Raw genomic sequence first — 13,646 nt, 5'->3', positions numbered from 1 at the left:
TAAGAACTCTATCCTTTAGAATAGGGATTTTTTTTCCTGTTGTAGTAAGAAAAAATGAATATGAGAATGAAGGAGGAACTTAACATTGAGTATTGGGGAAAAATAAGTCATTTGATTTTATAATTCCTTTTTAACCGGTCTCTGCTGACAGAGAGTAAATGAGATGCTCATGGCAGAATCTCTCATCAGAATGGATACACATCATGAAAACAGAGACATCCAATTGTACTTTAAATTACTAGGTAGAAAAATAAATTTTAAAAAATCTGACAGTAATATCTGGACTCCAAATGCAGAGTGACACACCTTGCTTAGAGTGAATTTGTTTGAAATGTCCTCTCTGCCATTTGCAAAGGGACAATGACAGCAATGTCAATTTTTAAATCGGCTATTGGTCTATCCTTTCTTTAACACTGAACTAAATCAACCCACAGGTCAGGTGCTCAAGCACAACCACCATAGTGACCCTCCTCCTCACACCTCTCCAACGTTCCATCGGTGGTATCCCATCTTTTGGGATGGACCATGTCATCTCTTCCAGGAGCCTGTGCTGCTCCTCTGTGAGAAGGAGGGAATGCCAGGGGGAGGAAGTGGCCATGGGCTGCAAGCTGTCCTGGTAATGATTGCAATAGAGGATAAAACACCTCTGGTCAAGTGGCATGGTGAATCTCAGTCAGACTCATCCACCACAAGCACCATCAGTCAGACAGCACTCCACCACACAGGATTAGATGTCACCCTCTGCATCTGTCTCTCCCTTCCCCAAAGTCACTTAGGCTATTTCATTCCATCATAGTTCATGGCTCCTGCTCTCAAGGAGTGAGACAAAAGCAATTTAATTCAGTCAGGACTGGCCTTGCTGAGTTCTGTCCTGGTGACTGTCCCACCACAGTTATATGGTCTGTCCCCCCTCTCGTGCCAGTCCTCTTTCCTTTCCAGTCACCCACAAGCTGTGTCCACCTTTGAAAGAAGAATGAGTGTGGGGGTTCTCATCCAGAAAGACCATTTTTAGAAGAAGCCTTGGAAACAAACCTCAAAACCCCCTACATTTGAAGCACAAAAAGAGGATTATCTATCAGCAGCATGTACTGTGCAAATCTTTCTACTTGGCATCGAACGAGCTCAGTTTTTATTCTGTCACAAATGAGCACTAAAAATACCCTGACTTCAAGTGAACTTCCGGAGTTTTGTTCCCAGTAAGAAACGAAGATACACTGTCAAGGAGCGAGGCTGCCAGGTAGGAGGTCCTTCTGCCGTCCCCTGCTCGTGTACACAGTGTTCTCTCTGCCTCCTTCCTCGTACAGGCATTACAGGAGGGTGACAGCCTCACTACGTTACTGTATTGGTAGTAATGGAGGGAGATCGCGTTTGAAATGGCTGACATTAAAGTGAAGTGGCAGCTGCACTCCATGCAGAGATGTTTTTGAGCAGAGAAGGAACTAAGGCACATTCCCAGAGTTAGCAGATCCTGGACCATTTCATGTGACAGGCTTATTTGTTCACCTTTCACAACCAAGATATAGGTCAAGAGACCAAGAGCATGAAATGGAGCACAAGTAATGCCTGGTGGAGGGGCTGCTGGCACACCTGGGAGGCACACAGGACTGAGACAGGGGTGCTGGAGGAACCGGACAGGGCAAAAACCCCTTGAGATACCATGGCACTGTTGACCCCTGTAAGCCAGGAGGAAGGAAGGTAAACTTGCACAGCCAAATATTTCTTCTTTTGTGTCCCCAAGGTCCTATTCAAAAACTGTATGTCAGTTAAAGAATATTTACACTGAAGTCCTTGAGAAACAATTTTACAGTTTTTGAGCTTTTCCTCCACTCTTTCATTTATACTCACTTTCTTCTGTTTCATTCATGGTTCCTCTTTGCTGCAGCCAGTTCTCCTTTACACTGAACTGGTGGAAAAAGGTTTTATTCTGTGAGGGAGTGGAAAAGAAAGAAAGAAAGAAAAAAAAAGACAACAGTGATTTTTTGCATCCCTGCTGTTTACAAAGCAGTAATTCACAGAATACAGCATTCAACCCATACGTCTGGCCAAAAGGTTTCTGTATAGGAAGTACACCCACCCTTTCTTCGAGCAGTAAACTGGGAGTTGCCTTACTAAATTATGGCCAAGGTGGGGATTTTGGAGGAAGTAGGACATGCCAAGGCTAAGGAGCCTGCACAATTCAAAGTTTTCTGTAGTCATGTTCAGAGCCCACTTCTTATACATTTATTCTTACAGACATTTCCCATGTACCAATCAGCCTATTTAGCAATTTCACTACAATCTCATGTTCTGCCTTCCACATTTTTGCAGTAACATTTTAAGCTTATTACACACTTCAGCTTCAGTCCAGTAAAATTGACGAGCACAGCAATTCACCTCTGAGCAGTCTGTACGCCAACTTTCTCTGGCTCCAACTTCTCCCTCCAATTAAATAGACAGATTCATGTTCCTCTCTTTTTGTCTGTTCCTGTCACAACAAATCTGCCCTTTGCTCTGTTTACTTGACATCCATGTCAGTGCCTGTGTTCAGCCTGGTTTGCCCAGCTTGCTACATCCCTCTAGCTCGGTGGGGACACACTCCAAGGCCTCTCTTGAATTTTGACATCTCAAAGCATCTTGTTAAGATGCTAATACTGTCACGGCCACTGCAGGTTAGCTCACATCCTGATATCCAGGATGCACTCAAAGGAAAAAAAAAATTCCTTAAGCAGCATTGCAGGTCACTGACATGTCCTGTCATGTTTTTGGTCACCAGTCACTTTCGGTTAAGAAGCCAAGAAAAGAGAGGGAAGTGGGCAGAGTGGGAAGAAGTGAGATGGTAAGTTATCTAGCAATCAGCAACAATGAGGTTGGCATTACCTTTCGATGAGGTGAATACTCATCTACAGTGCTGAAACAAAAAGGAAAATCTCAATTATTCTTTCCAGCCAAAGTTTAGGAAAAGGAAGTTTTAGCTATTACAAAGTTTACAACATCAGAAAGTTTTTAACACTAAATGGTCACTGCAGAAAGGCTGCAGAGGTTCTTCAGGAAACACTAAAGGCATCTGGCTCAGTCAGAGAACTTTCCTTTGACTTGTATAATCGATGTAGTGAAAATGTTGCCAGCCCATGAGCTGTTGGAGTAGGCAAACACAGCAGTCAGGGTCACCCTCAAGGGCATCGCTCCTTCCACTTCCCCAGCAGCCAAACCATGGAAACAACCTCCGTTTGTTGAAAAACATGCCAATTAAATATCTTTCATAGATGCCATAATTATTAGTAAAATAATAACTCTGAGATTACTATTCCAAGTGATTTGCTTCTCAGTACTGTGGAGGGAATGAAGGTACCATCTGAAGTCACAGATTGCAACTTCTGAGAGAATTTTTGCCAGCTTCTCCACAAACTATTGCTCTGCTTGTAAGTAATCCCAAATGAAATTGATGGGAGTGAATGCTGAATCACAAACACTGCCCAACAAACATCAGCAAATATTGAATAATCTAGCGTTAAAGAAGGGATGATTTGTAAAAATGAATATGCCACTTGTATCACTTATCACTTGACTGAATTACAGAAAGATGGCAAACAAAATAAATTACACTCTGAATAAAAGACGACTTGATCACAAATATAATCAACACTTACTGACGGCGATGCATCCCAAGTATCTTCTGAAATTCTTTCAGGTCCTTCTCAAGAACGGGATACTCATACACATCATCTAACACATTTCTGTATATAGTCTACAAAATAAAGCAGTATCTGCAAACATCTGACAACTCAAACATAAATCTAAGGCATCATATCAGTGGTCTAAGTCAATTCAGGCACTATCCTACTAAAACAAGTTTTATCATTGTATTTATGGAAAACCTGTAAGGAGAGAATGTTCCTCTTTAAATTTCCAGACTGGTAAATATTCAGCTTGCCTTTGGAGAAACACTCTTAGTACTGTCTACCAAGTGAGAGGGCAAAATGCTTGTACTATTTTGTCTATAAGCAGGAAAATTTAAAACACCATTTGTGGCTATTACATGAAATCTGGGTTAGGTCAGATTCTGAAGCATGACAACACACCGCATCATCATCACTTATCCAAAATGACAACAAAGATTAGATTAAGACTTTAAAAAAATGGCAAATATTCTACTTTACCTTTCCTCACACTTTCATGCATTTTAAACTGAGTTGATGTGTCCCACAAACTCCCACAACTCTCCCTAGTTGTAAACTAATACATAAATAAACCTTACTTCTAATTTTGGGGGAAGACATTGTCATCATTGAAATCCTAGGAAATATTTTCTCTACGCTTTTTCTGAATCTGCATGTAGAGCCTTCTCTTTCCCTTCCAAGAAGACGAGGATCATATGGCTGAGCTGAGTCACCAGGTTTGCTTTAGCCCCACATTCACAGACTTCTGCACGAATGATTTTAGCCTACAACCCTGTATGTTGGTTTTTCACATATAACTACAACCATCATTAATATTATTGCTGTTTAATATTGCATACAAGCTTCCAGAAGAGGAATTGTGAGACAGTGCACAGTCACACACCACCATGGCCAGAAAGCCCTGCATCCAGACAGGTGCAACTCAGTGTGATATAACTGATGCCTGAAATGAAATCCCCCTTCCAGAACATCAACACACATCTAGTACCAAACAGCAAAAATCCTGGGGTCTCTGCTTCCATATGCAACGTATCCTACTTAAAACCAAAACAAAACCATAAAAAAAAAAAAAAAAGCAATTTCAAGACTTTTTCCACATTTCATTCAATGTTTCATGCCTTTGTCTTGAGTGAGTGACTGAAGAGATGAAAGACCCTTAAGAAGATCTCCAGTTGCAAAGAGTCTCATCAGGAAAAGTGGAAGATACTGCAAAGTCTCCTAAAATACTCTCATTTTTCAACCAGCAGGGAAAAGAAATATATTGAAAAAAAATCAGTAACCAGATAGATTTTAGGTTAGCAACAACAGCACTATTTGCAAATTTACAAGGGAATTTTAAGAGCTTTTGGAACTCCTACAGAAATATCAGAAGAACTTTGCTAACAAGTAAGGAACAAAATTTTATTTATTAAAATACATAAAGCTATGTTGTTCTCCATGTGCACCCAGCAAACACTGTGGAATAGGATTTCACTCCTCAGTCAAAGTAGCATCTCTCACAGACATCTCAAAACTCACTATGTCTATAAACCTCTGGATACTGCCTGCAGACCCTATTCTGACAGATATGATCAGTGTGTCCAAGGAACCTCCACATCTTTGTAGTTTTATTTCTTACCTTCCCAACTTTTCCCATTTTCTAGAAACCACAGGAGTTCCGTAAGTCTCATGTGTTAAAGGAAAGCTTGTAATGTTGACTATATTGAGAACACAGGATTTCTGTTTAAACTGACTATATCTAAGGCATTTAAAGAAGACACATGTAAATCATTTTATATTATAGATTTCATAGAGAAGAAAGTAAGTATGAAAAAATACATTTTATAGATTTTGCTGTTGGGGCTTTTTAGACACAGTATGTAATTAAACAGTGCTGAAATGCATCACAGAAACTGTTTCAATACCTTTAAAAATTGTTTTAAATGCTCATCCTCATGTAACCAGTCTTTGTACAGAGAAGTCCACTGAGACACCAAATGCAAGACTTTTCTTTTCCTGCAGGACACATCAGAGTCGTCTTCTTTCCCTTGGTGGTTCTTAGCACAATAGGTGCAGTAGGTTAAGGAACATACAATAAGATCTCGCAGAAACTTTAAAATTACTGATAAAAACTTTGCAATAATCTCATTTGCTAATGAAAGATTTTTTTTCACTGCACTGCTCAGTTTTAAATGTTTTATCCTGTCTGGAGCTTTAGGAGTTTCACAACTTTCGGGAATGAAATTGTCAGTAATAGGAATAGTAATTCATCCTCTGTGCCAACAGGAGTTTTTTCCCTCACAGATCAGAGAGGTGAGTCTATAAAAGTAAAATCAATTCAAAAGGAATTATACAGTGTTCAGTCATATCTTTTCTGCAGAACTGAGAATGAAGCTTTGTCCTGCACACGGATGCCAATGTGAATGTCTGTGGGAAGGAGGGCAAAGCATCATTAACAATAACACAAAAAACAGGCAAAGGAAGTCAGTTTCTTTTTGCCTGCACAAATTACATTACCTGCAGAAGTAACACTATTAAAATAAAATCTAAAAAACCCTGAAATACTATTTCTACTATTGTTCTCTGTTCATAAGGTAGAAAGACCAAATGTCACATGATACCCACTTTGTACATTATTCCTGTCCCTTCATGGTTCTTTCTTTTATAAGGTAAAAAAATGATGTTTTCACCACAGAAGTTAAAGACTGGAAAAAGATTTTTAAAAAAATTTTAAAAAGGAAGTTCATTTTATAGCCACAAGTTTATTCAAATATTGATCCATAGCTTATGGAAGTCATTGGAAATACATGAAAATAATTCTTTTATCTAATAATGACTTAAGACATACATCCTGTATCACATGATAAAAGAAGCAGAGACTGTAAAATTCTTTACCTTTTCTCCTTGTGTATTCTGAAATGTGTTATGCACATGTAGGTATTTGATGAATTAACATAACCTGGGAAGGTTTTAACCCCACTTTAAATTCTACCTTGTCACAGTTATAAAGGTTTATTTATCTTTAAACAAAAACTGATACAAAATTGCATTGTTGCTATAAGTTAGGCATCTGTTTCAAATCCAGGCATGTAACTTTGATATAAGGCTCAACAATAGATAAACTACGAGTAAGTGTGTGACCCCCATGAATAAAACATTCAATAAAAGGATATTGCCTCAGAAGTGCCTGGCACAAGTCATCGGTCGTCATGAAAACTGTGTATGTGAGAAGGAAGTCATCCAGGAGAGTTTCTGCAGAGGAAGACAAAAAGAGCCCAAGGTACAATAAATTAGTAAGAGCAGGAAGAGAGTATCTACTCCTGTTCCTGGGCATGGCAGGAACAGGACCCCCACCCTTAAAAAAAAGGTTCAAAGAATACAGAATACATAAACCTTTAAGTTTCAAAAAGTTAACAATGTGTTGCCACTGCAGAGATCAGCCCCTTTATTTAAGGAGCACATCCTCAGCTCCCAAAGCACCAACAGGCACAAGCATGCACAAAATAATTCATAATAGTTCAGGAATCAGTAAGAAAGAGTCTTTGTAACAAACACTGCCATCCTGGTTAGCTCAGCTGCACACAAAGCAGCCTTTCCACATGTTAGCTTGTTCTGGAAATTCAGGAGATTCACATTTTAGTAATAGGACAGAAAACTAGGATTGCCATGAACTGTGATTAACATCTAGGCACAGTAGTTGAGAACTATGACATAAATATATTCAAATCTTTAGCTGGTTGGCTAGTCTTGTGGACATCACTGTAAGTGTTGAGATGTTTTCTCTAAGGTTTGTTCAATTGTATCAATGAAGGCTTTTTTCTCCACCTGGTTTCTATCTTACAAAACCAGGCTGAAGGTACTTGCTAACAGACCATCCCTACACACTGCAGTTGTAGCACCTCAGGTTGTCAGGATGAAGACCACTTTGGATCTCAGTGTAACTTTTGTTCCTCATTCCCATGTCACACTATTTTTAGGATTTTTCCAAACCTTTACTACACAAATCACTGGGCTGAAAGCTCTGGGTTTGCTCTTGGATGACAGGGCTCAAGGTAATCTCATGGTAGTCTTCAAAAACCCAGTGGCAGAATGGAGATAAGAGCAAGCCAGACTTTTCCTGGAGGTGTGCTACTAAATGATACGGGGCAACCATCAGAGATGGCAACCAAAGAAAATCTGTCGAGATCAAGGTACTTATTTTTTCCTCCTGTGAGGACACCCACCATTGTGACAGGTTACCTGCAGAATCTCCAACATCACTATATTCAGGGCTTTCCTGTGCAAAGCTCTGAGCATCCTGGTCTTACTGAACCTGCTTCCAGCATGGGTTGGACCTGATGGTTTCACAGCTCCCTTCCAAATGAAATCATTATAAAACTCTTAAACAAATTTGATTACAATTTTAGTAAACTACTCATACATGATGCATAATCTAGGAGTGAATCTGTATTTGGTTCACACAACAAAATCTTTTCTTTTATGCAAATGGACAATTTTATCAGTCTTTTTAACCTCAAAATAAAAATGTTTCTGTTTGTTTTTCTGGTTTCGTTTTGTTTTCCCCAAATGGTAAGATTTCCTCAAGTTTTGAGGGATTCCTGTGGACTGTATTTCTTTTAATTTCAGCAAATACTCTGTGTTCCCTTTAACAAGAAAACAACTCTGTTTTTTTCAGATAAGAACAGAAACATGGACAGAGGCTGAACAATAACAGAAATTATTCCAGTTATACGGTAGAGCAAAAGTATTTTACCAGTATAACTAGCTGGCAATAGTTAGCCCCAATTATACTAAGTTGTGATTTAAGTGGTGGATTTACAACTGCAAAGACTAAGGGCCAAACCATACCTCACATGAGAAAGACAAGGCTGAGCCCTGATTTCTGTACCCGATTTTCTCACTATTTGTTTGTGATCTGTTCCAGTCCAAGCTAGTGCTCGTGTACGAGTGTGCAACTGAGAGCATCCCAGCAGCTTTTCACAGCAAGGCTGCAATTTCACAATAATTTAGACCAATTTCCCTTACAGCTGCTTTGGACCTTATCAGTAAATTATTGATCCCATAGCTGCGGTGCATGATGGCAATGAGGATTCATCCATACATCATCCACAGACAGATGTCACACAGATAAACATGGATGGATCGCTAATGACATCCCACTCCGTGAGCATGAGATTCAAAATACCTCCAGTGTCTTTCAAAAAAATTCAAGTAAGTCTATCTAGCTCAATGCATTTAACACTGCTGATCTAGAAAGAGTCCTGGTCTAAGGACACATAGGTTAAAACCCTTGCACCCAGAAGCAAAACAGTTAAATTCTTTATTCTACCCAACATTGTTAAAAACGGTGGAAAGTACTATCTCTGCATAAAAAGAGTATTTTGTCTCAGTAAATGGAAAGGCACGGCGAACAGCTTGTTCTCTATCTGAAAGGTCATCTATTCATTCTCTTGCACGTCTTTTGGATGGTACCATGAGGCTATTAACGTTGGAGGTTTCACAAACATTTATTTGGAAACAGCTGAGCTTGGCGTCAACGAACACATTTAGTTCTTTATTGAACTATGTGACTGTGCAGTGATTCCTCACAAAGTGAAAGAGACATTTACAACAGATTATTTCCCTAATTTCCTGCTCTGTGTAGGGGCTATCTGAGCTTCAGCAAAACAAAGCCATGTGTGCAGAAAAGAAATTAAGTCCTAGTTGAAGCAAAAACTGCAATACTTGTCAATGAACTTCTCTAATTGTTCAAAATAGTGTGAATTTATCACAATAACTGGTGTTTAAAAACAACTTACAGGTTTATTTCTATTATATCATAATAATCTGTTTTCCAGATGTCTATCTTCAATTCTCCCAGCATCCCAAAGTGTTGGGATGGGAAGAAAGGCTGGTTTTACTATAATGTCAGTTTTTTGCTTTTTTATTTTCTTGCAAGAACTATGTTACTACTAATGCAATTCTCTCTCAAAAAAAACCAAAACAAAACACAACAAAACAAACAGTGATGGAAAGTCTGTATGTTTGTTCAGATAACTTACAATTAGTTTTAAGCCCTCTGTGCATCTCCCTCTGTCGCCAGGTCCTTCCATTCACAGTCTCCGGTTTCTAACAACCCCATCAAAATAAGGTATATCACTCAGCCCACTTAAAGTTGCACATATGTATACACAGTGATTTCTTTTATCCCCTAAATGGAGAAGAAATGCTAAAAAAAACCTTAATAAATTGTGTTTCCCACAGCTTGTGTATAGGCTAAATTTCTTCAAATTACCTCTGAACATGTTTAGAAATTTAAACCCTAGAGGAATGTTTTGAACAAAAAAAGTCTGGATTATACATGTGGTCCATTAATAGCATCACTCATCCGTTAAATTACTGTAACAAGTAAGCAATGAAAGTGCTTTTGCAAGATTAAATATCTATTACCATACATCACCTAAAGACTTTACAATAATATTCGTATTTTAAAATGCCTCAACTAGCTTGTAGGTATTTCCCTGAAGTCCTACTGTTCACTGTAACTATCTTCTGTATTTTCTTCCTAAATGCCCTGTAATTTAAACTCATTCCAGAGTGGTTTTCCGTGTCATAGCAGGAACACAAAACCTGAGGGTGTACTGATACTTCAAAAATAATTTGCTCAAAACAAACCACTGCACACTTGTCAGACACTTCTGGATATTAATACGTGTCCACAAAAAATGATTTGCTAGTCTTAATCTACAAATGGAGAGAAAGGGTAACCATGGGAGGATTAATTCACAGCATATTATTCATTCTGCTACTAATGGCCACTAAAAGCAGTAAACTTGAATGAGGAAGGGCTGTAAGTGTACAAGTTGGGCTGAAAAAATATGAAAAAAGTCTTTCTGGTTTTTTTTCTGTTTAGTCACATTTGATTTAAGAGTTAAAAAAGAGCAATTCCAGTCAAATCACTAATAATTTGCAGTTAACCATACCCCCACTCAGAATGGCAGTGAAATACATACCCCTTTTAAAATTTTACTCCATGTTCCAGTTTCTGCTTAAATTCATGACAATTTTCCCTATTATTACTATAGAAAAAGGGGGGTTTTAGCATTTGTAGCAAACAGGGAGAATAAAATGCACAGTAATAGTTGGAAAAGAAAAGATATTGGAAGAAAAGTCTTGGTGCAAAAGCCTGTGATGCTATGATTTTTATTTCTCTTCTTCATGAATTTTTTATTTAATCTTTTTCTTCTAGCCATCCATCTAACTTTTCTTTGTTCCTCACAATTTTCCTTTATTTGGCTAAGCAATTATTACAAAGTCTGCAGCTAAATTGCAGCTATGGAATATTTCATTTCAAAGACAATTTCAAGCATTTTAAAGCTTCATTAAGACATGCAACGGAACCAGCATGAGTTCCATGGCCTCCTGTTCTTGCAGCTCTTTGGGGGCAGCCTTAGGCAGTAATCTCACCACACCAATTGCGTGCAAGTTCCATAGGCATAAAAATAATAAAAAAGCAGGCACAGTGCTTGTTTGTTATTAAATAATCAATTTGCACCAGCTTCTGCTGAGACAGTTTCTCCCGGGCTATGAGCCCTCTTCTTCTCCCAAGTGAAATAAACCATGGACACAGCTTTAGCAGGAACAGTTAGTACTGCTCGTCCCATTTTTCTGCAATGGACAAGTCCTTCTGCAAGACACATTCAGGGTGGCCGAGGGATAGAAAGAGCAGTATATAGACACTCTCACCCATGTGAAACATTTGCTTTCAGCTGGTTACTGAAGGACCCGGCAGTACATCTCCACGAGAAGTTACAACTGTATTGCGTGTATAGGGTGATGACAGCCAATAGCAACCATGGTGTATTTGGTGGGAAGGGGAACCTAGGGTCCCAGAGACAGTAAATATTAGGTATTTAAATAAATAAAAGAAATAAAATATCTAGATAAACAACACATCATATATTCCCACCTACTTAAAAAACAGACAGGATTCCCTGCTGCTTTCCACGTGCCCACTTACCTCTCTAACAGAAGATGCCCTTTCTCTCTGAGAAGACAACTCTACAAATACCAAGGTGATGGTACAATTATAAATGCCAGGAGGAAATAATGGGTTTCCTACATGGGTTTGCACACCAAATATGATTTTCCAGTAGTTTCTTTTCACCTTTCTCCACCCTCTTCTCTAGGCAGGGTATCAATCACTAAGGCTTAGGACAGAAATTATTACATATCTGTAGAGAAAAATCATCTGTGACAGATATTTAACAAATCAGGACAGGCAGTACACTTCATGGTGTTGCCATGTCAAACATCTGTACCCTCTTCTCAAACTGGAGCATTTTCTTAAACTACTGCAGGGGTACAAGGCATCAGTGGAGCAGTCTCACACTAATAACTTGTAACATAAACATTCAAAGAGACTTAATCTAAAGGAAATGCCTTTGTCAAAGGGAGTAATAGTTAAATTCATTATATTTGAGGACAGCTCTAAAATGCAAATACTAAAAAAGCTATCTCATAGAATGAGTAAAGAAGGAAAAGCAAGGGAAACATTCAAGTGTCACAGACAGCTACACATCTCTAACTACCCGCCTAGCAATATGTTCACACATTATTTACTAACATGCACGTGCACCAACCAGCATCTTTAGACCCCACAGCTAAACCAATACTGCACATACATGTACATTACAAACATGTCCAATAGCTCAGGCTGCATTTAGAATACACCTACTGCCCTACTGCTAATATTAGACACACTGTCCAGCTAAGCCAGATATAATTATTCCTAATGCCTGAGTCATTAATCCCTTTATATCCACAAGAGGAGATAACTTGATAACAAATTCCAGTTTGTCCTGGTTTTTGGATCACACTAGTACATCCTGAATAGATTTTGGTTTGTTACTTCTCAATGGCTACCAACAAAAAAAAAAAAAAGAAAAAATAAACAGAAGCGGAAAAATAAGCCAAACAAGTCCTCCCACTTTTGGTGACAAATTGACTTCTGAAATGACAAAAACCATTCTCTTTTTCATATCAGACTTTACAGAGCAACTTTTCAGACTCTTTTTTTTTCCACTCTGTAGCATTTCTTTTTCCATATTCTATCCTTTCCATTATATGCTTATTTAAATATTATGAAAAAAATAAAGCTACGCAAAACAAGGCAACAACAGGATTTAAAACATCCAATGCATGGAGCTTTCTTCTTATAACTGCATGGCTTACAAAAGGTAAATTCCTCAATACAGAGGAATATAAGCATATAAACTCTATATTCCTTTCTCTGCAGATTGTATATGCCATGTACATGTCATGTACTGTTAGTTGGGAAGAGGGTACTGATAGTGAAATCTGTTAAACTGCAAAGAAAAACAAGTAATCTCCTTTTCTTTTTTGGGGGGGTTGGGGTTTTTTTTTTTTAACTTATCACTATTCTAAACCCAAATCTCTTCGACTTTGCACTGTACAAATCCATTGTGAATGGCTGTGCAAGAATTACAGAAAGATTTAAGGGTTTTTCAGGCTTGTATTCCACACTAAATCGGATTATAAGAAAATATAGATAAAGCACTGGAATGCAAGTTTTTTTCCACTTTATGCAAAGTAGTGATTCAGCTTTGTCCAAGGATTTGCTGGTGGAGGCTAAACCTGTATGGAAACTGAAGGAAAACCAAACAACAACAAAAAAGAGGGAAAAAAATTGCCTGAATGAACAAGCCACTGGAATTCAGTAACTCATAGGTTAAAACTACTCTTGCCATTGTAGTGGAAAGCCTTAGTCATGCTACAGAGCATTTGTGGTTGTCACTACGTGTGTATGAGAGAATTAAACTGAGAGAATGAAAACTCATGCACCAAACCAAAAATATAACACTCCAAACTCTCTGCTTTCCAAGCAGAGGAAATCACTAAGTGTCCTTCCTGCTCAACTTAGCTTTCAGAAATGTAACAAATAAAAAGAGGTCATAATATCTTCTTCAACCTCAGCATGTTAGAACTTTAGTATAATGCATTGGTCGTCAG

At 38.4% G+C, this 13,646-nt stretch overlaps 1 protein-coding gene across 2 annotated transcripts in view; it reads right to left on the bottom strand.

Annotated features, from left to right (window-relative positions):
• The window catches only part of RAPGEF5 (Rap guanine nucleotide exchange factor 5), a 162,258-nt gene that overhangs the window by 30,277 nt on the left and 118,335 nt on the right, over positions 1-13,646 (bottom strand). For both annotated transcript variants that reach the window (XM_042044310.1, XM_042044311.1), the window contains 5 exons: positions 6,809-6,887; positions 5,561-5,705; positions 3,627-3,724; positions 2,857-2,887; positions 1,846-1,924 (listed from right to left, as the gene is read on the bottom strand). In XM_042044310.1, the coding sequence (XP_041900244.1) occupies positions 1,846-1,924; positions 2,857-2,887; positions 3,627-3,724; positions 5,561-5,705; positions 6,809-6,887 (432 nt within the window). The remainder of the gene's footprint in view (positions 1-1,845; positions 1,925-2,856; positions 2,888-3,626; positions 3,725-5,560; positions 5,706-6,808; positions 6,888-13,646) is intronic.

Source organism: Corvus kubaryi, unplaced genomic scaffold (assembly GCF_017639235.1).
Source record: "Corvus kubaryi isolate FWS band 111438036 unplaced genomic scaffold, C.kubaryi_AGA036_p1.0 37398, whole genome shotgun sequence".
NCBI lineage: Eukaryota > Metazoa > Chordata > Aves > Passeriformes > Corvidae > Corvus > Corvus kubaryi.
This window is presented reverse-complemented; position numbering and strand designations above follow the sequence as displayed.